This window comes from Musca domestica, unplaced genomic scaffold (assembly GCF_030504385.1).
Source record: "Musca domestica strain aabys unplaced genomic scaffold, Musca_domestica.polishedcontigs.V.1.1 21, whole genome shotgun sequence".
Taxonomy (NCBI): domain Eukaryota; kingdom Metazoa; phylum Arthropoda; class Insecta; order Diptera; family Muscidae; genus Musca; species Musca domestica.
In genome coordinates, this window is record NW_026712258.1 from 5,927,481 (window position 1) to 5,949,667 (window position 22,187).

Consider the following 22,187-nt stretch of genomic DNA (forward strand, 5'->3'; position numbering starts at 1 on the left):
TATACGACGTGGACATACATAGGCATTGTTTGTCATAAGCCATTACCATATTCAAATTGGAAACTTGAAATAAACGGTGAATAATGTAGCTAAAATCATCAAAATATCGTATATAAGGAGGTGCCGTTAAATTGGAGCTGTGCAAAGACCTGGACCAGCATAGACAATTTTCTGTCACAGGCTGTAGCATCCATTACAAACATCAAATACCACATTTCAAACAATTTCGGTGGGTATTGTACCTAAAATCGTCAAAATACCGAATATGAGGAGGTACTGATATATGGGGCCTATACGAAGACCTGAACCCGCACAGACAATTTTCTGTCACAGACTGTAGTTCCTATAACTAACTTCAAATACCAAATTTGAAACAATTCTCGTGAATAATGTCGTTAAAATCATTAAAATACCGAATATAGGGAGGTACAGTTATATGGGGGCTATATGAAGACGTGGACCTGCACAGACAATTTTCTGTCTTAGGGTGTAGTATCCATTTTGAGCTTCAAGTACCAAATTTGAAACAATTCCCGTGAATAATGTCGTTAAAATCACCAAAATACCGAATATCAGGAGGTACCGTTATATGGGGGCTATACGAAGACATGGACTTGCACAGACAATTTTCTATCTTAGACTGTAGTATTCATTACGATCTTCAAATACCAACTTTCAAATAATGCCGGTGAATAATGTCGCTAAAATCATGAAAATACCGAATATAAGGAGGTACTGATATATGGGGCCTATACGAAGACCTGGACCCGCACAGACAATTTTCTGTCACAGACTGTAATTCCTATAACTAACTTCAAATACCAAATTTGAAACAATTCTCGTGAATAATGTCGTTAAAATCATCAAAATACCGAATATCGGGAGGTACCGTTATATGGGGGCTATACGAAGACATGGACTTGCACAGACAATTTTCTATCTTAGACTGTAGTATTCATTACGAACTTCAAATACCAATTTTGAAACAATTCCGGTGAATAATGTCGCTAAAATCATCAAAATACCGAATATAGGGAGGTACTGATATACGGGGCCTTTACGAAGACCTGGACCGCACAAACAATTTTCTGTCACAGACTGTAGTTCCTATAACGAACTTCAAATATCAAATTTGAAACAATTCCCGTGGATAATGTCGTTAAAATCATCAAAATACCGAATATCGGGAGGTACCGTTATATGGGGGCTATACGAAGACATAGACTTACACAGACAATTTTCTATTGTAGACTGTAGTATTCATTACGAACTTCAAATACCAATTTTGAAACAATTCCGGCGAATAATGTCGCTAAAATCAACAAAATACCGAATATAGGGATGTACCGTTATATGGGGGCTATACGAAGACGTGGACCTGCACAGACAATTTTCTGTCTTAGGCTGTAGTATCCATTTTGAACTTCAAATACCAAATTTGAAACAATGCCAGTGAAAAATGTCCCTAAAATCATCAAAATACCGAATATCGGGAGGTACCGTTATATGGGGGCTATATGAAAAACGAACTTAACCTGCCTACTGGAAAAATAAACATGTGTGCAAAATTTTAGCCATCTAGCCATCTATTTGTTCGAAAGATAGCGTGATTACAACAGACAGACGGACGGACAGACAGACACACAGACAGACGGACATGGCTAAATCGTCTTAGAATTTTACGCTGATCAAGAATATATATACTTTATTGGGTCTGACATGAGTATTTCGAGGAGTTACAAACGGAATGACAAAGTTAATATACCCTCCATAGTATGGTGGAGGGTATAAAAAAGATTTATTTGTTCGACAACATAGGCCCGTTCTTATATCTTTCCTTTATAGTCTTTTATTATCCCTTACTTTAGGAGAAGTAAAGGATAATGTTCACATTATCAGGGTTTCATTTTTTCACAATGGCAGCTTCATTTTAGTTTAAAAATAATACACAAAAATAATTTGTAATTAATTTTGTGAAATAAAACAATAATTCTATCCTTCTATATAAAATAAATTATTTAAATAAATTCTGCTGTTATTGCCATACTATCAATATAAAATAAGGCAACATGAAATGACTTACCATTACTCTATTATTGTACAAGTAAACCTTGTATATACTTTTGTGTGCAATCGAGGCGCTGGGGAATTTAGCGAATAAAAATAATCGATGAGTGCCGCTTAACCAACGGCGAAACGCGTCGCATAGTGGTGAGTGTGTGATAGTGTCTATCTGGCTTTCCTTTTCACTGCAAATTCCTGATCATTAAGCTCGTCTCGAAAGAGAAAACAAACACATAATGCTAGGAACACAATTGGAGCGAACGACGAATTTCGCCCTACGCGGCGACAAAATGAGCCGCGAAAATTCGTCGTATGGAACACAATACCCACGAAATTATAAAACAGCTGACGAAGTTGTTTACTTTTTGCTCATTTGTTGACTACAATGAATTATACAAGAACACATAATTCTTTACGTTCTCTATTATAATTTCACTTATGTCCATCTTCTCTATTATAAATTCACTGATATCCATCTTCACTCAGGCGCAAGTACACAAATAAATAAACAAATTAATTATGTTTTTTTTATACGAGTAACAGATAGTAGAGTGACCATAACAAATTTTAAAGTAAAAAGTAACTTTATTTACTAAAACACATACAATTCGTACAAGTATGGCCACTTTGTACTGTTTTGTTCGCCGGTCGCCGGCGTATGAAATAGAAATAAAGCTAATTGAGTTCGCGGCGACCGACGAAATTTTCGCCGGTGCCGTGATTGTGTGCACTTCCATATACACAATGTGTTTTATTTTTGACGACGAACATACGCCGCGAAAAAATTCGTCGTTCGCTCCAATTGTGTTCCTAGCATAAGTCATAAAACATATGATCTTCGCCTTAACAAGGCAAAACTCAAAAATTCAGCCGAGCCTGGCTGTGGGATTTGAACCGCGGACCTCGGTGTGCAGCCAACTAGAAGTTGCCGTCTCTACGTTCAGAGCCATTAACCCGTCTTCCTAAAGCAGCACTAAAACAAGTGTATGCATTGGAAGCAATGTAGTTGTTGTGGACAAAAAATCCATCACTACAAAAACAAAACTTTGCTGTGAAAAAGATCTGCCAATAGAACTTGAGTCGAACCTGGGGAGTTTCTAGTGTATAATTCGCATATGCTAATTTGCAATAAGTTCGAAATATATACTACTTTCCAGAGAACGGCTCTTGTAAGCCATCATCCACACCAAATATGCCTGATGAGCCGCTTAACCAACGGCGAAACGCGTCGCATAGTGGTGAGTGTGTGATAGTGTCTATCTGGCTTTCCTTTTCACTGCAAATTCCTGATCATTAAGCTCGTCTCGAAAGAGAAAACAAACACATAAATCATAAAACATATGATCTTCGCCTTAAAAAGGCAAAACTCAAATATTATTCTTTATTTGTTTTTTAGGGTTTTTTGTAATGTTTTCCCCTAACTTTCAGTGTTTCTCACTATCCATTGCATAAACGAACTATATAATGATTAAGCTGAAACATTCTTAAATTGAACTTTTAAGCACATGTAGGTATTAGAATATATTGTAGTAAACAATGCGCTAAAATAATAATAAAAAATACGATAAAAATAAATTTTCTAAAATTACATTTTCGCACCTGACCTGGCACTGATGGAAATATTAGGATTTGCAAAGTTAAGCTAAATCGGATTATCGTTTCTCTTTCTGTGTAGGAAATTATTTTCTTTGAAAGTTTTGTTCTTTTATGGGGGAGGTACAAAAAGGGGTGTACCGATGTATTCGATGATGTAATTTCGACCTTTTGTGGGGGAGGTACTAAAGGAGTACACCGATATTGCCCATCTCCGAACTCGATCTAATTTTGAAAAAATATTACGATGTACCAAGTTTGGACCAAAGCGGGTACTCCCTTCGGGACAGACAGACGGATGGACGAATATCGCTAGATCGACTCAAAATGTCCAGAAACGGATTTGGCCCAAAGAGACCTAGTATCTAAAATCGTTATTTCGATGAGGGTTTTGGCCGCATCAAATGATATATACCCCCCCTAGCCATATGGCTGAGTGTGTAAAAATAATAATAATATATGTAATATAAAAAAATTGAGGCGCTGGGGACACCTAGCAATTAAAAATGTTGCCAAGACCATTTGAATGAAATTACAATGTTCCGCAATGTTATCCATTCAATATTGAATAGATAAGACTAATTGTGAACCTGTGATTATGTTATGTTATATTCGTTTTTTTGTAGCACAAGAAACTTATTTAATAGCAGTTAATTATAGGTATCAATCAATTACTCTTTCAAGACATTAGCCTTATATACACCGAACATTTTGCATCGGCTTCAAAGGACGAATCTTACGGTCTTCGTTGGTTGTAGGGACTTAGAAATAATTTTTTATCGTCTCTATAAAAAAACTGAAGTAGAATTTTCTAACCTTAAAAGGGATAAAATCCTAAACGATTTCGCATTCGACGATGAAAGAAAGAATTTTCTGCCCACGGTATCAGAGGATTTAAATTTAATTTCTTTACTTTCTCTAACTGTTACAGTCTCACCTTCAAGGGCCATATATAAAATGGATTCTTGGGAGAATCATTCAAGCACGCCTATTTACAATTTGCCATGGCCCTAACCTGATGTTCCTGGAACTCTGTGTAGTGGTTTTTCAGTTAGTGGGAATTGTTCGCCCACTCCTCCGGGTGGTATCATGGTACAATGAAATAAAGGTAACCTTGCCAAATTTCAATTCATAAAAAACAGTTCCCATCTCTGATTTTGTGTGTATACAATGGATTTTGACAATGTGATGTTGTCAAAAGTATAAATTTGAAAAAAAATCTAGACATATGATTACATGACTTTACCTTCTTAGTTCTACGATGGGTGGTAAAAATCACCTTTCCTTCTGTTTATGAGAATAAAATCCAATCTCCTTTCTCGATTGTCAATTCTATTCTCTATTCGGCTCGACTGAATCGGCTTCTTCGCTTGGGTGTAGATTCAATTATAGTTTTTATTAAAAAAAATATGTTCCTTAAGTACTACTGAAACTAATGCCATGTTTACGTTAGAACTTTTTGCAGGGTTAACCTACTTTGAGAGGATTTATTTGAAGTAAAAGTAATGGATATGACAATTTAAATCCAAATCCGGTGGGTTAACCCTCATATATATAAACGTACTATAATCTAACTTAATCTAATCGCTAAACCGCCACACAATTATTCTTATCTATTCAAATATTGAATGGAGAACATTTCAGTGCTGCTTGTCATTTCATTCAAGTGATCTGGTACATTTACTGAGCGCATCGATATCTGTGCGTGTGGGTCATAACCTTTATTATCTCACACATTATCGTATGCGGCAGCGCACAACATTAATAAATACAAAAATTATGACTGTATTGATCAAATCAACTTCTACCTACTTCATTGGTCTTCACAAATTAGATAATGTTGAAACTATCTCTGACCTATGCGTAAGTAAAGCAAAAGCTTACGCAACTAAAAGAGTTTTTGTTAGCCTGGTACGACCAGCCGTATTCTTAATTTTAATTTCTAGTCGTTTAATGCTTTCTGATCTCCCATTCCTAAAAAATACGTTTTATATTAAGGTCTTTATCTATCTATATATATAAAAATCAATTGTTGTTTGTTGGTAACGGAATCAGTTGAAAACGGCTGGACCGATTATCTAAAATACTTATATTTGCCAATATAGAGGAGATATCGGTTGGAAAATTATTGTACGAGATACTGTTGACTTTCCCTCCAACCCTAGGGATTTATTTGAGGGCTGAGGAACTGACCACGCATACTTCTAATCTGTCTATATACACAATAAAGTTGTGTTAGTTACCACGCTTATAACTCAAGAACCGCTGATCAGATTTTAACGATTCACACGAATTCGGAATTGTCTCTTGGCAGAAAGGGATAAAATCCAAAAAAAAAAATCGCGTACAAATGTGAAATTTGAAAATTTTCATTTTGACTTTTGAAGTGTACAATAGTAATGTTTTATTTTGCATGATTTTTTCCATTTTGACTTACTATTTTGGAATGTACATTTGTAGTGTTTTTTTTTTTTTTTCTTTTTGTTTTTTGTATTCTAATATGATGTGTAGTCTTTTTGGGTAGTATAAAGCGACGACAATTATAGAGTGGCGGACCTGAATAGATGATGTGAAAATAAATTAACGTGGTCAAACCAAAGTTAAAAGATAATTACTTTTTCAAAATTGCTTATAAATCAGAAAAGAGCCATTACAAAAACCTAAAAATCGGGAAAAATTGAGAATATTTTTTCAATGGAATCAAATTTCAAAATAAAATACCAGCGAACAAGTTAAAGTTTTTTTAAATTTGTTTATTAATTGAACGTTTTGATGGATTTTCACAATTCATACAACTTCGGAATGGAATCTGGGCAAAACAAAAATTGCGTAAAATATGCCAATAAAAATATAAAAGAAAAAATGCTTTTGGCGTGAAATTTTGCGAACACATTCAAACAAACAAAAATAACCGACAAAACGGTATGTGGCTCATTTCAAAACGTGGACCTAACCACTTCTTTCACATGACAATAATCCGTCCAACTGCTACTGCTATCAGTGAAATACCGAATATAAAGGGCACAAAAAAGAAGAGGGAAAAGCATTTCAATTCTTCCAGAAATTCTTCCTCAAATTTCACAATACCTTAAATCGATTTAGCAGCTCATGATATGGGTCATAGCCCCCGGATAAGGATACAACCAGATTTAAAATATTTTTCATACTAAACCATATTTTCATACTAATTTCGCAAATTTTGGTATTTTGGAAGAAACCATCCTTGCAATAACTGATCACGTATTGTATAACCATCATATGATTTAAGGAACCGGAATCGTCTTTGAATTATACTATGATATAAGATATGATATAAGATAAAATATGGACATTATGGGGTCTCCAACACGCAATTTCAATGACAAATATTACATATTACTTTAAAAACAAGTAAAAAATTAAGTTCGGCCGGGCAGAACTATTACTATCATCCACCTTAGGGTAAAGGAGGTATAAAAGTATTCTATATAAAAGACTGTTTGGATAATGCACTTATAAAAAAAACATAAAGTGAATGAGGCTGTTATATGGGGCCATACCAAAACAGGAACTTCTGTGGACAATTTTATACTTCAAGGATTGTCACCTATCAAATCTTCTAAAATACCAAATTTGAAACAATTATGTGCGTAAATGAGACTAGGATTATTAATATACCCAATATCGGTAAGTGTCGTTATATTTGTTAGACAAATCCGTGGAGAAATGTGGCAAAAATCATCAAAATTCCCCAATTTCGAGAGGTACAGTTGTATGGGGACTATACAAAAACGTGGACCGATAGATCTCATTTTCAATACGAACCATCCTATACACAATACAAATTTTTCTGCTAAATTTTGATGCTCTACGTCAAATAATGTGGGCTGTATCGTAATTTAAACAAACAGACATACAGTCTATGACGAACATTTAGGGATGTTACAAACGGAATGAAAAAGTTAATATACCCTCCTTTCCAAGGTAGAGGATATAATAAGCATTAAAGACTAAAATTACGTGCCGGCAACGCGGACCGGGCCAGCTAGTTTTATTATAAAATATGTGGGCTCATAGATTCCCCAATTCTTGTAGGTGAAATGTAATTTAATGTCCCATCTCGTCCTACTCGTAATCTCATTCCTATTAATTCACCACATATAAAGTTACAAAGTTAGTAACACTAACTAAACTACACTTAAATGTTTTCTTAGCTAATTCGTTAGTAACAGTAAAAAAATCTATTATTAACATGTAGTAAAAGATACCTATCTATCTGTAACCAGTTATTTGCAGAAAAATTTATTCAAATAAAAAAAGTAAAATAGCATCTAAGTTTGACCGGGCCTCCACCATTTGAAAGGAACTTTAAAATTTTCAACAAATTTCGAAAAGTACCGTTTAAACGCGAAGACGCGGATAATTAATTTTTTGTCGTACGCTGTAGTACCCATTACAAACTTCAAATACGAAGCTTGAAACAATTGGGGTAAATAATGACACTAACATCATCAAAATACCGGATATCGGGAAGTACCGTTATATGGGGTATATACGAAAAAGACCGACATGGCCCATTTACGATCTTAACCTGCCTACTGGAAAAATAAACATATGTGAAAAATTTTAGCTTTCTATCTCAATTTGTTCGAAGGATAGCGTGTATACAATAGACAGACGGACATCGCCATTATATTATATAAGCTGATACAGAATATATATACTTTACCTATCTTCAATATTTCGAGGAGTTACAAACAGAATGACAAAGCTAATATACCGTCCATAGAATGGAGGAGGGTAAAAAATGGATAACATAAAATAATGTTAAAAAACTAAGTGATGATTTATTTCACGAAATAAATTACATATTCCTTTTTTTTTTGTCTATTTAAAAAAAAAATAATATATTTTTGTGAAAAAATGCAGTGAATATCAGTTAAATTTACAAATAACTACTCCTTTTATTGTCATATCACTGAAAAAATACAAAAAATACATGTGAACTCACAATGCACAGTGGTCGAGGTTGTATGGGAACAGCGGCCAAAAATACTTTCAGTGCAGTTATCAATATGATTCTATTTTTCTTCAAGTTTGCCTATTCAGGTCCACGTCGTCGTATAGGCATTCGGTATTTTTAAGATTTTAACAGAATTTTTAACGGATTTTATTTTATTTTTTATTTTTTTTTTTGGAAATTGTCAAATTTGTACCAAATGGTGGAGGGTATTAAAAGTTCGGCCCGGCCGCACTTACAGCTTTTTTACTTGTTATTCTTTCCGTAAGAAATTTATCTAATTCTTTCCAAGAGGATAAGGAAGATTTTTTCTTTTATGCTTTGCTCCCACAACGCTGCAGTTAATTTAATTTAAATTAATTGCCAGTGAAGACCAAAATTGGACCCCAGTGATCTAGACTACATCATAGGCTGATATGGCGGAAATGCAACTATTTATTCCACGCTGTAAAGTTTTCAAATTACAACTAGTCTCATTAGCGAACACCGGAAGATCAAATATGAGTTTGAGCTTATTATGATCCGAAATACGTAAGCCAGTAAGTAATAAGTCAACGCGATACTGCTATTAGTGAGCGGAAACTTTGACACGATTTTCCTGTTCCCACTTCTGTTTTTTTGCACCAAGTAACAAAACCTTTCAATGTCACTTGACTGAAAGTTATTAATGAACATGGCTGAGAAAAGATCCCGGAATGTGAGCCACGATTTTTCCTTTATTTATTTAAAACCCACAAAAAATTTGACAACATTGTCAGAGGTGCGAATAAATTTGATTAACTGACCGACATTGTTTGAGCAAAGAAAACCCAAAAATTATGGACAAAAAACTCGAAGAAAACACGAAAAATGTACTTTTTGTAAAATTGTACTTAAACAATGTCGGTCACTCCATCAACCCCATTTAGTCGCGCTTCTGACAATGTTGTCAAATTTGTTGTGGGTTTTAATTTAATTAAAATCAAAAGTCATACAGTCTTCAACATTGAAGTTCGAAACCCCGATTTCGGTTCAAGGTGTTGATTCAGAAGATATTTTTTCTTACTTATCTTTTTCTTACTTACGATTGCGATTGTATGTCGGAAATAAACGAAAAATTGCGACCCACATTCCGGGACCTTTTTTTACCCATGTTCATTAACTCTGAGCTAAGTGAAATTGAAAGGCTTTGTCACTTGGTACAAAAAACCAGAAGTGAGAACAGGAAAATCGTGTCAAAGTTTGCGCTTACTAATAGCAGTATCGCGCTGGCTTTTTACTTACTGGCTTACGTATTTCGGGTCATCATCAGCTCAAACTCACATTTGATCTTCTGGTGTTCCCTAATGAGACTAGTTCTAATTTGAATATTTTACAGGGTGGAATAAATAGTTGAATTCCCGCCATATCAGCCTATGATGTAGTCTAGATCACTGGGGTTCAATTTTGGTCTTCATTGGCAATTAATTTCAGTTAACGAAAGAAAGAATTAGACAAATTTCTTACGATTAGAATAAATATGATCTAAATATGATCCTATTGACGGAAATAATCAGCTCAAACTCACATTTGATCTTCTGGTGTTCCCTAATGAGACTAGTTCTAATTTGAATATTTTACAGGGTGGAATAAATAGTTGAATTTCCGCCATATCAGCCTATGATGTAGTCTAGATCACTGGGGTTCAATTTTGGTCTTCATTGGCAATTAATTTCAGTTAACGAAAGAAAGAATTAGACAAATTTCTTACGATTAGAATAAATATGATCTAAATATGATCCTATTGACGGAAATAATATTTATCTTTTTTAGTTTTAGTACTAATTTTTATTAAAAAACAAATAAAAAAAACTGTAAGTCCGAATACCATCCACCATTTGATACAACTTTTGTCACAAGCTATTACAATATTCCAATTCAATTCAAACTTGAAAAAAATCTGTTTATAATGTAGCTAAAATCATCAAAATACCGAATAGAGGAAGGTACCATAGGGGTTATAAAACGTGGACCTGCATAGACAATTTTCTGTCATAGGCTGTAGTATCCATTACGAATTTCAAATACAAAATTTGAAATAATTTCGGTAAATAATCTCGCTAAAATCATCAAGATACCGAATATTGGGGGTGTTCATAAAATTGCTATAATTTTGCCCAACACTGTTGGTTGGGTATTTACCGGCGCACTATGGGTAAAAAGCATGATTTTTTGGCATAAAGTCATTTTTTTTTTGGTTTCATATTTTGAAATTTAACTGATTTCCTAAATGTAGATACCCATATTAGAAAAAAAAATATGTAATATCAATACGGGTGGCAACCCTTTTTTGCTGGCGAGCTTTTAAAGTCAACTGTTTGAAAGTCACTTTGTTTTGGTACAACTGGCGGTAAAGATCAGCTAATTTCAAGTGCTTCTGATTTGACAAAATTGAAAAAAAAATAAAATGTCTAATTATGGAAAACGTTAGTGCAGGTATGTAAAATTAAGACGAGGTGCCCTTTTTGTCATAATTGTCTGTTGTTGTAATACTGTGAATTGTTTCGTTTATGTATAGCTTTATATAAAATCTATAAATTGTAGTTGTGTTCCGTGGAGTGTAACTTGTGAATGGCAAAGCATTGCAAAAAGGTATAAATGCCAAGTTATTAACAAAAGTGTGTTAATTAATGAGTAACTAGCCTTTTTTGTTCTATTTTGTGCCAACACGTGTTTTGCAGATAAACATGTGTTTGTCCATGCAGCGCTTATTGAAATTTGGAGAAGCAACAATCGCTCAGAAGATGCACTTGTGAAATATGTGTTACAGAATATCAATAATATCAGTTTAAATGAAGACCAAATGCGTTTGATATCAAAACAAGTGAAAGATTTTGTTAATTATATAAAAAAGCATTTGCCAAAGTGCATCCGTAAACTAGAGCGATTTAAAACTAAACATTCAAAATGGCTTAGCAAAAGTATAATTATTGTAATGAATGAGCAGTATGTTTCTCCAAATCATCATAGCCGATCGGCCAGATCGGCTATATAGCAGCTACATGAAATAGTGCCCCAAATCATATGAAAATTCGTAAGTCATCTTGGGGGGGGGGCTTAAAAAATGAATACAAACCAAATTTCACTTCAATAGCTTCATAAACAAAAAAGTTGGGTCAAATCGGCTATATAGCAGCTATATGAAATAGTTCCCCAAATCATATGAAAATTCGTAGGTCATCTTGGGGGCATAAAAAATGAATACAAACCAAATTTCACTTCAATAGCTTCATAAACAAAAAAGTTGGGTCAAATCGGCCAAATCGGCTATATAGCAGCTATATGAAATAGTGCCCCAAATCATATGAAAATTCGTAAGTCATCTTTGGGGTATAAAAAATTAATACAAACCAAATTTCACTTCAATAGCTTCATAAACAAAAAAGTTGGGTCAAATCGGCCAGATCGGCTATATAGCAGCTATATGAAATAGTGCCCCAAATCATATGAAAATTGGTAGGTCATCTTGGAAGCATAAAAAATGCATACAAACCAAATTTCAATTCAATAGCTTTGAAATTAGAGTTTATGCCAAAATAAACGTAAAAAAACCCATAGTGCGGCGGCCGCATAAATGGGATCATAACAAAATGATGTAAATAATGTAAATACATACACATACACACATACATTTATGCAGCCACCGGTAAATTCCAATGCTGAATTCTAATAACTAAGCATCGTCAACAGCCAAAACAGGTTTGATGTGACGATGCAAATGGGACAATAATTAGTTCTCATCGAATTCTAAGCGCGAACGCAAGTTTCCCCCCGAGTGACAAGTGGAAGTGTCAATACAAAAACACAAAATAACAAGACTAATAACATAACTTTTACAAAAAATAGAAACATAAAACAGTGAATTTACAACATAAAGAGCCAAACACAAAACAAGAATATACAACAAGAAGGTGAAATTGTACAAAGAAATTATTGAATTGCAAAACTTACAAACTAATTAATTTAAGAATACATTAATTTGAAACCTGTGAATTTAAATTTAGAAACTAGTGAGTTAAAACTTAAAAGTATACAAAAATAAACAAACTAAATAAAACTTATGAACTATTTAAAACTTAAAATAAATTATAAAAACCTAAAATCTAATGTTACAACTAAATTGCACTACCCCAAAAAATCTAAATAAAAGACTGAACTAAAACTGAAACAAAAAATATATCTTATAATTTAAACAGGCAAAAAAGGTAAGCCTAAAAACACTTGGTCCTCCAGAGCCGGATCAAAAAGTGGTGTTTTTTAAATTATTAAAAACAAAAAAAAAGAACAATTTGTGAGTGAACGGACAGACACAAGAACAGTGAAAGAATAGAAAAAAATACAGTGGGGTTCAAAAATAAGTACAGTTAAAAAAGTGTTGAGGAAAAAAACTTTGAAAAAAAAATTAATTACAAGAATTTAAAAAAAATAGACAGTACACAGTGCAACAAAAAGTAAAGTTACACAGTGCTACAAAAAAAATAATTTTTTTTAAAATTTTAGAAAAATTAAATTTCTTTCTTCAATTTTAAAAAATATAAAATCTAAAAAATTGATAAAAAGTTGAAAAAGTTTTTTATACAACAAAAAGACAATACACAGTGTTACAGAAGAGACGTTAAAAAGTGATATCCAAGAGACAATTTACAGTGACACAAAAACAACCACAACACGGAGAATTTTGGAGCCAGCAGTAGGACGGACACACGCAGCACAACAACAACAAACAAGGTACAACATCGAGACCCGGAAAAAACCCAAAGTGAGTACTAGTTGAAATTTCTTTTTTGACATAAAAGGGCATTTCGGGAGCAGGCAAATCTTCAATATTTGCATTGACCTGCATATTCGCTGAAATATTTGGACCTTGACCCAATTCAAATTTTTTGGAAATTTTTGCTCAAATTTTTGGATTTTTGACCCAAATTATTTGTTTGAAATATTTCTGCTGAAATATTTGGATTTATACATACATAATTTTCTCTAATTCTCGTTGCGAATTTTATCGAAAAATTTGGCGAATTTAGAAATTTTGAATCAGACAAATTTTCACAGCAATAATCAAAGTTATTGGCTTTTATAAAATAAAATCCTCCTGTCATAGGATATTAAGCGATTTTAAGTAAAAATTTTGAAACTTTTGTTCGACAACCCAACACACATTTTTTCTTTCGTTGATTTTTTTTTTTTTTTTTGGATTTTCTGAAACTTTTTGGAACATAAAACTTCTCTTTGACTATCAAAAAAGACTCTCCTTTTTTTTTGAAAAAATAGTTTATTGCAGCAAAACATCTCTGGTAATTTCTTCCTTTGCAATTCTCGTTTACACACTTTTGTTTTAAAAACTTTTGATTATTTGTCGATTTGCAAAAATAAAATCCTCCTGTAAGTGGACTTTAAGAGATTTTACTTTCCTTTCTGCTCATTTTGGCTAAAAGTTGACTCCTTCTGGTAACCCAACAAACATTTTTAATCAAATCAGTCCGGCGTCTAATACATAGAAAATTTTTTGAAATTTTTCAAAAATTTTGAAATTCTTGAAAGGAAACGAAATATAATTTGACTCAAACCAATAAGATAAGATCGTTTTCGTCGACAAAAATTGAAAAAAAAAAACTTATCCTCATTTCAAAAATAAAAATTTGGATAAAAGTTTAAATTCTAAACCAAGTTAGTCCTTTTCATTGGGCAACTTTTCTTTTTTGTAAACCAACAAAATTTCTTAAAGGTTAACGCTCAGCTTGCAAAATGGATAAATCTTTAAGCGATAAATTCACAAATTGCGTCAACGATCTTCTGGATTATATTTCAATTTTTTCAATAACCAAACCTGATGACACGGTACATACATTGGAAACAACAAGGATGGAGTTGGACTCTGCATGGGACCAGGTCAAAAGAGCATACATAGACTGCCGGGATTATGTTCCAGAAGAGGAAGGAAAGCCGATCGATAAAAATAAACTGAGAAAGCACTATATGGATACCATGGGATCGTACAAAAAAGCGCTGAGTTCAATAAATGGACAAATTCAAAATCTTTTGGATGAAAAGACACAGGAAAAAATGAAAAGAGAGTCAGAGATGTCACAACAAGGAAGGGAAGTGGATTTTACTAATGTATCGCGGCTACCTCCATGCGATACAGACACATTTAAAGGTGGTTATAGAGAATGGCCAACTTTCAGAGATCTATTTTCGGCAATTTACATAAACAACTCAAAATTAAGCAATGTCGAAAAATTATTCCATTTAACGCAAAAGACGGCAGGAGAAGCTAGAGAAATTATTTCACATGTCCCACTAACTAATGATGGATTTACATTAGCATGGAAAAATCTCACAGATCGTTACGAGAATAAACGAATGCAAATTAATGAAGAAATCAAGACACTTTTTAATCTACCTGGAGTTTCTACTGAATCAAGTCACACTATACAAAAACTACAACGCACTGTTAATAGCAGCATTCAGACACTGGGGATGCTTGATGTCGATGTTAAAGGATGGGATCCGATTTTAATATACATTTGTTCAACAAAATTACCTTGAGGCTTTTTAGAAGAATTCGAGAACTCATTAAGCGATTGTAAACAAATTTCAAAATGGGAACAGTTTGACGCTTTCTTAAAAAACAAATTCAAAACTTTGGAATCAGTTGGAAATATAAAGCCCTCTACATCGAAATTTGCTCAACAAAAACCAACTAACAATCACACGCCTAGATTTTTGAAAACATTTCAAACAAATGTCTCAAAAAATACAAACAACTTTGGAGGAAGACCTACTAATGTAATATTACCTCAACAAAATAAACAGAAAAATACTCAAACTTGTCAAGCCTGCAAATCAAATCATTTCATAAGAGATTGCAGCGAATTTTTGAAAAAGAGTGTGAATGACAGAATTCACATCGTGAAAACTTCACACTTATGCTACAATTGCTTTTCATCAAATCACGGAGTAAAGGATTGCAAAAGTCGCTTTGGCTGCCGTATTTGTACTATGAAACACAATACTTTGTTACACAAGGGAACGGAAACCCAAACAACCAACTCATACCTAGCTCGAGTGGAAGCACGACCTAGTACTAGTGCTGCTGCTCTTACAAATCAAATACAGTCCACTACAAACCTAGAACCAACTACTATTACTACTTTGACCCTCCAAGATAAGCAAATTTGTGAGCGACAATCTGGAGGAACACTACTCTTCACAGCAATAGTACAAATTGAAACCAAAGGACAACTTTACGATGCCCGAGCTCTAATAGACTCAGGATCACAATCCACCTTTATTTCGGAAAAGATGAAAAACTTTTTGAAGTTACCTACACGGAATAACTTAGTTCATGTCACTGGCTTAAGTCAATTTGTTTCTGAGACTTCAACGAAATCTTGCTTGTTCACTATGAGATACAAATACGACCCTAGCTTTAAACTGGAAGTCTGGGCTCCAGTTTTAAAGAACTTACCTTCAAATCTACCACCACAAAACTTAGATGAATCACAACTTCGAGATGTAACAGCATTAGAACTGGCTGACCCGAAATTTTACGTTAGTCAACCAATCGATTTACTTATTGGAATGGACATAGGACCATTAATATTCACAATTGGAACTCCAATGAAAACATTTGGATCAATTTTAACACAAAAAACCAAATTTGGATGGATAGTTGGAGGACCCATACCAGGAAGCATCCTTCAACGAAAACAAATATCACTTCTAAATACAACTTCAATAGAGAAAGTACTTACACGTTTTTGGGAGGTGGAAGAGACCCCTAAAAAAGTTTTACGGTCAGAAGAAGACCAATTTTGTGAACAAAACTTCATTGAAACAACAATACGGAACAAGGATGGAAGATATGTGGTGACTCTCCCATTCAAAAAATGCGAAGAATTGGGGAATTCCCGAAACATAGCCCTAGCTCAATTCTACAGAATGGAGAAAAAACTTATGAAAACACCAGAGATCAAAGAACAATATGATGCCTCAATACTAGAATACTTAGAACTTGGTCATATGAGGAAAATCAATCCGAATGAAATAGATAAAATGCCAAATTATTATCTACCACATCACGCTGTGATAAAACCAGATCAACTTACAACGAAGTTAAGAGTCGTATTCAATGCTTCTTGCCCATCATCAAACAAAACAAGTCTCAATGACATATTGTTTCCGGGACCCATTTTACAACAAGATTTGGTACTACAAATTCTAAAATGGAGATTTTTTAAGTATGCTTTTAACGCCGATATTACAAAGATGTATCGCCAAATGCTTTTGGATTCGAATCAAACAAAATATCAAAGAATTCTCTTTAGAAAGTCTCCGGAAAACCCAGTAGAAGATTATGAGCTGCTAACAGTTACATTTGGAGTTAACTGCGCACCATATTTAGCATTGAGAACTCTTCTTAAACTAGCAGAAGATGTAAAAGAATCATACCCCAGAGCCGCAAATATATTTTTGAATAATTTGTATGTTAATGATGTATTAGCTGGCGGTCACACTGAAGATGAATCAATAAAAGCTCGAAAGGAATTAACTGCCGCTTTAGACTCTGCCGGTTTTACACTAATGAAATGGGCATCAAATGATCGCAAAATAATACAAGATATTTCACATGAACATTTGCTACCACTCAATTGGCTAGACATTTCCGAAGATGCTTCAACTAAGACCCTTGGAATTCGATGGAATATCTCAGGCGATTATTTTTCTTTCACACCACCCTCAATGGAAAATAAAAATGTATCTTCAAAACGAGAAGTTTTATCAACGATAGCCAAATTGTTTGACCCATGTGGATGGCTGGCACCGGTGGTCGTCGTAGCTAAGTTAATAATGCAACAAATCTGGCTAGACAAAATTGACTGGGATGATCATATAAAGCCAATAACACAAATGAACTGGAACAATTTTGTCAAAAATAGCAAAGATATTGAATATCTCAGAGTTCCTCGATGGATTCGATACACGCTAGATGGTTCTGTAGAGATTCATGGATTTTGTGACGCGTCAGAAAGCGCGTATGGAGCCACTCTTTATATTCGGGTGGAAAATACTGACCATACCACACATACATTCTTGCTAGCAGCAAAGATTCGTGTCGTTCCAATTAAAAAATTATCAATACCCAGACTCGAGTTATGCGGGGCAGTATTACTATCAAAATTAGCAAAATCCATTGTAAATAGCCTACAAATATCAAAATATTCGACACAATTTTGGACCGATTCTACCATCGTCTTAGCTTGGTTAAAAAAGCCTCCTTGTCATTGGAGCACATTTGTTGGAAATAGAGTCTCGGAAATTGCTGATAATGTAGGACAAGAAAATTGAAGACATGTTGATTCGGAAAATAACCCAGCTGATATTGCGAGCCGTGGATGTTCGCCTGCAGAGCTAAAGACTAGTGATCTCTGGTGGCAGGGACCTCAATGGCTCAGAATGCCAAAAGACCGTTGGCCATCGTATGAAATCCCAAATGACACAAATTCGGAAGCCAAAACGGCAAAAGTCATGACCCTTTTCGCGGAAAAGGAAGACCCTTTAAAAAATTTCTTCTCTTTATCTAAAATTTATCGATCATTCGCATATGCCCTAAGACTCTGGAAAAATACTGGAACAAATAGGCAACACCTTCGCACCTCATCAAAAGACCTTACTTCAGAGGAAATCCAAGATGGAAAACGATCTTGCATAATTCGTACCCAGAAATTCGTATATGCAGACGAATACAACTCACTTATGAAAAAGACTCAAATTTCTCCTTCAAGTCCTCTCTTGACACTCAACCCGTTTATAGACTCAAAGGGTATTATTAGAGCAAATGGCCGATTGGTACAATCGCCAGCCCTTACCTATAGCGAACGTCAGCCAATAATATTACCACATGGCGCAAAACTTAGCAAATTATTAGTCGAATTCACTCATAAGGTTACTTTATACGGGGGTAATCAACTAATGACCCGAGTATTAAGGTCCGAATTCTGGATATTTGGACTCAAGTCGCTTATCAAACAAACCATACGAAAATGTCGAATCTGCTTAATTCACAAAAAACAAACCCAAACTCAAATAATGGCTTCGCTACCCGAACGCACTTTTCTTTCTCGACACTTTACAAACATAGGGGTAGATTTTGCAGGACCCTTTAACATTAAAAGTTATTCAGGAAGAGCCTGCTTTTTTACAAAAGGCTACGTGTGCCTGTTTGTTTGTTTCGCCACTAAGGCTATACATTTAGAACCCACAAGCGATTTGTCGACATATGCCTTTCTTGCCGCTTTTTCTAGGTTTATTAGTCGGCGAGGTTGTCCGTCTTGTATATTTTCGGACAACGGAACTAACTTTGTAGGAGCGGTTGATCTACTAAAGCGAGATAGATTAGCTTTCATGAAAAGTATTCAAAGTAGCACAATTCAAAATAATTTCACTCAAAATCTTACTTGGAAATTTATTCCTCCTGGTGCTCCGCACATGGGCGGCTTGTGGGAAGCTGGCGTCAAATCATTTAAAATTCATTTGAGAAAAAGTATCCCACAAATGAATTTTACCTTTGAAGAATTTGCCACAATTTTATCAAGAATTGAAGGCTGTCTCAACTCACGACCCTTAAGTCCTGCTAGCGACGACCCAAGCGACCTTTCCCCTTTGACACCTGGTCATTTCTTAATAGGAACACCTATTCTTACCCCAGCTGAACCAGACATTTCAGATACAGATTTAAGCTTAGTCAATCGTTGGAAAAGACTCAAAGTTATTTCGCAATATTTTTGTAACAGATGGAAGTTAGAATATCTTCACGAACTTCACAGAAGAACTAAATGGAAATATGAAAAAGAGAATATCAAAGAAGGAGATTTAGTTGTCGTAAAGGATGATAGATTGGCTCCGCATGAATGGAAGTTAGGTCGTATCGAAAAAACCTATCCATGTGGTGACCAAAATACAAGGGTAGTAGACATACGGACATCAAGTGGCAACATTAGCAGACCCATTACAAAAATTGTCAAATTGTTTTCCGACTGACTAGTCGGATTCTCACTCAAAAAAGAAGTTAGTACTCGCCTTAATTTCTTTTCAGATATGGCCGCTTACTTGCCCAACCAGGACTGCCGTCTGGACGTTCGCAACCGTAGCCCAGACTCACCTGCCCGTCCCACAGCAAGAAGCGCCAATCGACCCATACGGCCAATCCATCGTCCCAGTTCCACATCCCCTGAAAGGCGACAGAGAAGCAGATCTGATGTAAGACCCCGGCCACGTCATGAGAGACCAAGTTATTGGCAATATTCGTGTGGGCTCTGCCAAGATGACCATGCCCTCAGTGCCTGTGAACGGTTCCGCAGACAGACGCCCTTCCAGCGGTATGAGACAGTGGAGCGTCGGGGGTATTGCCGAAATTGCCTGGCGAGAAGTCATTTGGCCCCTTACTGCCCGTCTTTAACTGGTTGCCGGAGATGCAACGACCGGCACCATACACTTTTGCACGGGGCGTCTCAATTGGACGAGGTATCCCTCAACATAGAAGCCGTCACCGCCCCAGCCTTCGCATGGGATTTGGTTTTTGTACCAACAGCGATGGTACGCATAACGACCGAGGGCATGGAGGGTTTTAGTATGCTGCGAGCCATTATTAGCCAATCGGCGACGACGTCTAAGATTTCGTATGCCGCGTTCCGTCGCCTGGGTCTGCAGTCGCGAGAGTACAAAGGGGAGCGATTCACCACCTTCACCGTTTCGCCCCGCCGCACAAACAGTACTTGGAGTCTGAAGGTAAATGCAGTAATTATCGAAGATCTCCCAAGACGCATTTACTCGGACCCAATACTAGAAGACCCCACGAGATGCTTTACAAATTACGCCCTTGCTGACCCTGATCCCCGAGGAAATAGTCCGATCGATGTGGAACTGGGAGCGGACACGTACTCCGCCATAAGGAAAGATGGGTGTACAGCAGCTGGAATTGGAGATGTCCTGGCCTACAACACACAACTGGGCTACGTGTTTGCTGGGCCAATCAAGAACATGCCGAGGAACTGAAAACCGAGGATCCTTATGGTATATTACAAATGAATACTTACACTTGTCATTCGGGGCCCAGAAAATGTTCATAAAATTGCTATAATTTTGCCCAACACTGTTGGTTGGGTATTTACCGGCGGCCGCATAAATGGGATCATAACAAAATGATGTAAATAATGTAAATACATACACATACACACATACATTTATGCAGCCACCGGTAAATTCCAATGCTGAATTCTAATAACTAAGAATCGTCAACAGCCAAAACAGGTTTGATGTGACGATGCAAATGGGACAATAATTAGTTCTCATCGAATTCTAAGCGCGAACGCAAGTTTCCCCCCGAGTGACAAGTGGAAGTGTCAATACAAAAACACAAAATAACAAGACTAATAACATAACTTTTACAAAAAATAGAAACATAAAACAGTGAATTTACAACATAAAGAGCCAAACACAAAACAAGAATATACAACAAGAAGGTGAAATTGTACAAAGAAATTATTGAATTGCAAAACTTACAAACTAATTAATTTAAGAATACATTAATTTGAAAACTGTGAATTTAAATTTAGAAACTAGTGAGTTAAAACTTAAAGTATACAAAAATAAACAAACTAAATAAAACTTATGAACTATTTAAAACTTAAAATAAATTATAAAAACCTAAAATCTAATGTTACAACTAAATAAAAGACTGAACTAAAACTGAAACTAAAAATATATCTTATAACTTAAACAGGCAAAAAAGGTAAACCTAAAAACAGTGGGGTACCGTTGTATGGGGGCTATACGAAGACGTGGACCTACACAGACAATTTTCTGTCATAGGCTTTAGTATTCATTACGAACTTCAAATTCTAAATTTAAAATAGTTCCGGTGAATAATGTCTCTAAAATCATCAAAGCACCCAATATTGGGAGCTACCGTTATATGGGGGCTATACGAAGACGTGGACCTACATGGCTCACTTTCTGTCTTGGGATGTAGTATCCATGACGAACTTCAAATACCAAAGTTGAAACAATTCCGGTAAATAATGTCGCTAAATAATCGAAATACCGAATATCGGGAGGTATCGTTTTATGGGTGCTATACGAAGACATGGACCTACATGGCCCATTTTCTGTTTTATGCTTGTAGTATCTATTACGAACTTCAGATACCAAAATTAAAACAATTCCGGTGGATATTGTCGCTAAAATCATCAAAATACCGAATATCGGAGCGTACCGTTATATGGGAGCAATACGAAGACGTGGACCTACACGCCCATTTTCAACCATTTTACAAACGGAATGATAAACTTAATTTACCCTGCATACTATGGTGGAGGGTATAAAACATTGCTTTGCAGAAATGCAACATTCCGCTCAAAGCAGCGAAAAATTAAACTTATTTTTAAGAAGTATGAAAATTTTTGAAACAGTTTTTTTTTTTTTTTTTTTTTTTTTTGCTTTTTGTGTATAA

General features: G+C 35.1%; 1 protein-coding gene across 1 annotated transcript; it reads left to right on the forward strand.

Moving 5' to 3' along the window:
* Nucleotides 1-13,230: 13,230 nt before the first annotated feature.
* On the forward strand, nucleotides 13,231-20,749 carry LOC131802482 (uncharacterized). Its single transcript, XM_059122834.1, has 2 exons — nucleotides 13,231-13,433; nucleotides 19,773-20,749. Exon 2 carries the CDS (start codon nucleotides 19,775-19,777, stop codon nucleotides 20,729-20,731), a length of 957 nt encoding a protein of 318 aa, XP_058978817.1. The 5' UTR covers nucleotides 13,231-13,433; nucleotides 19,773-19,774; the 3' UTR covers nucleotides 20,732-20,749.
* Nucleotides 20,750-22,187: the final 1,438 nt, after the last annotated feature.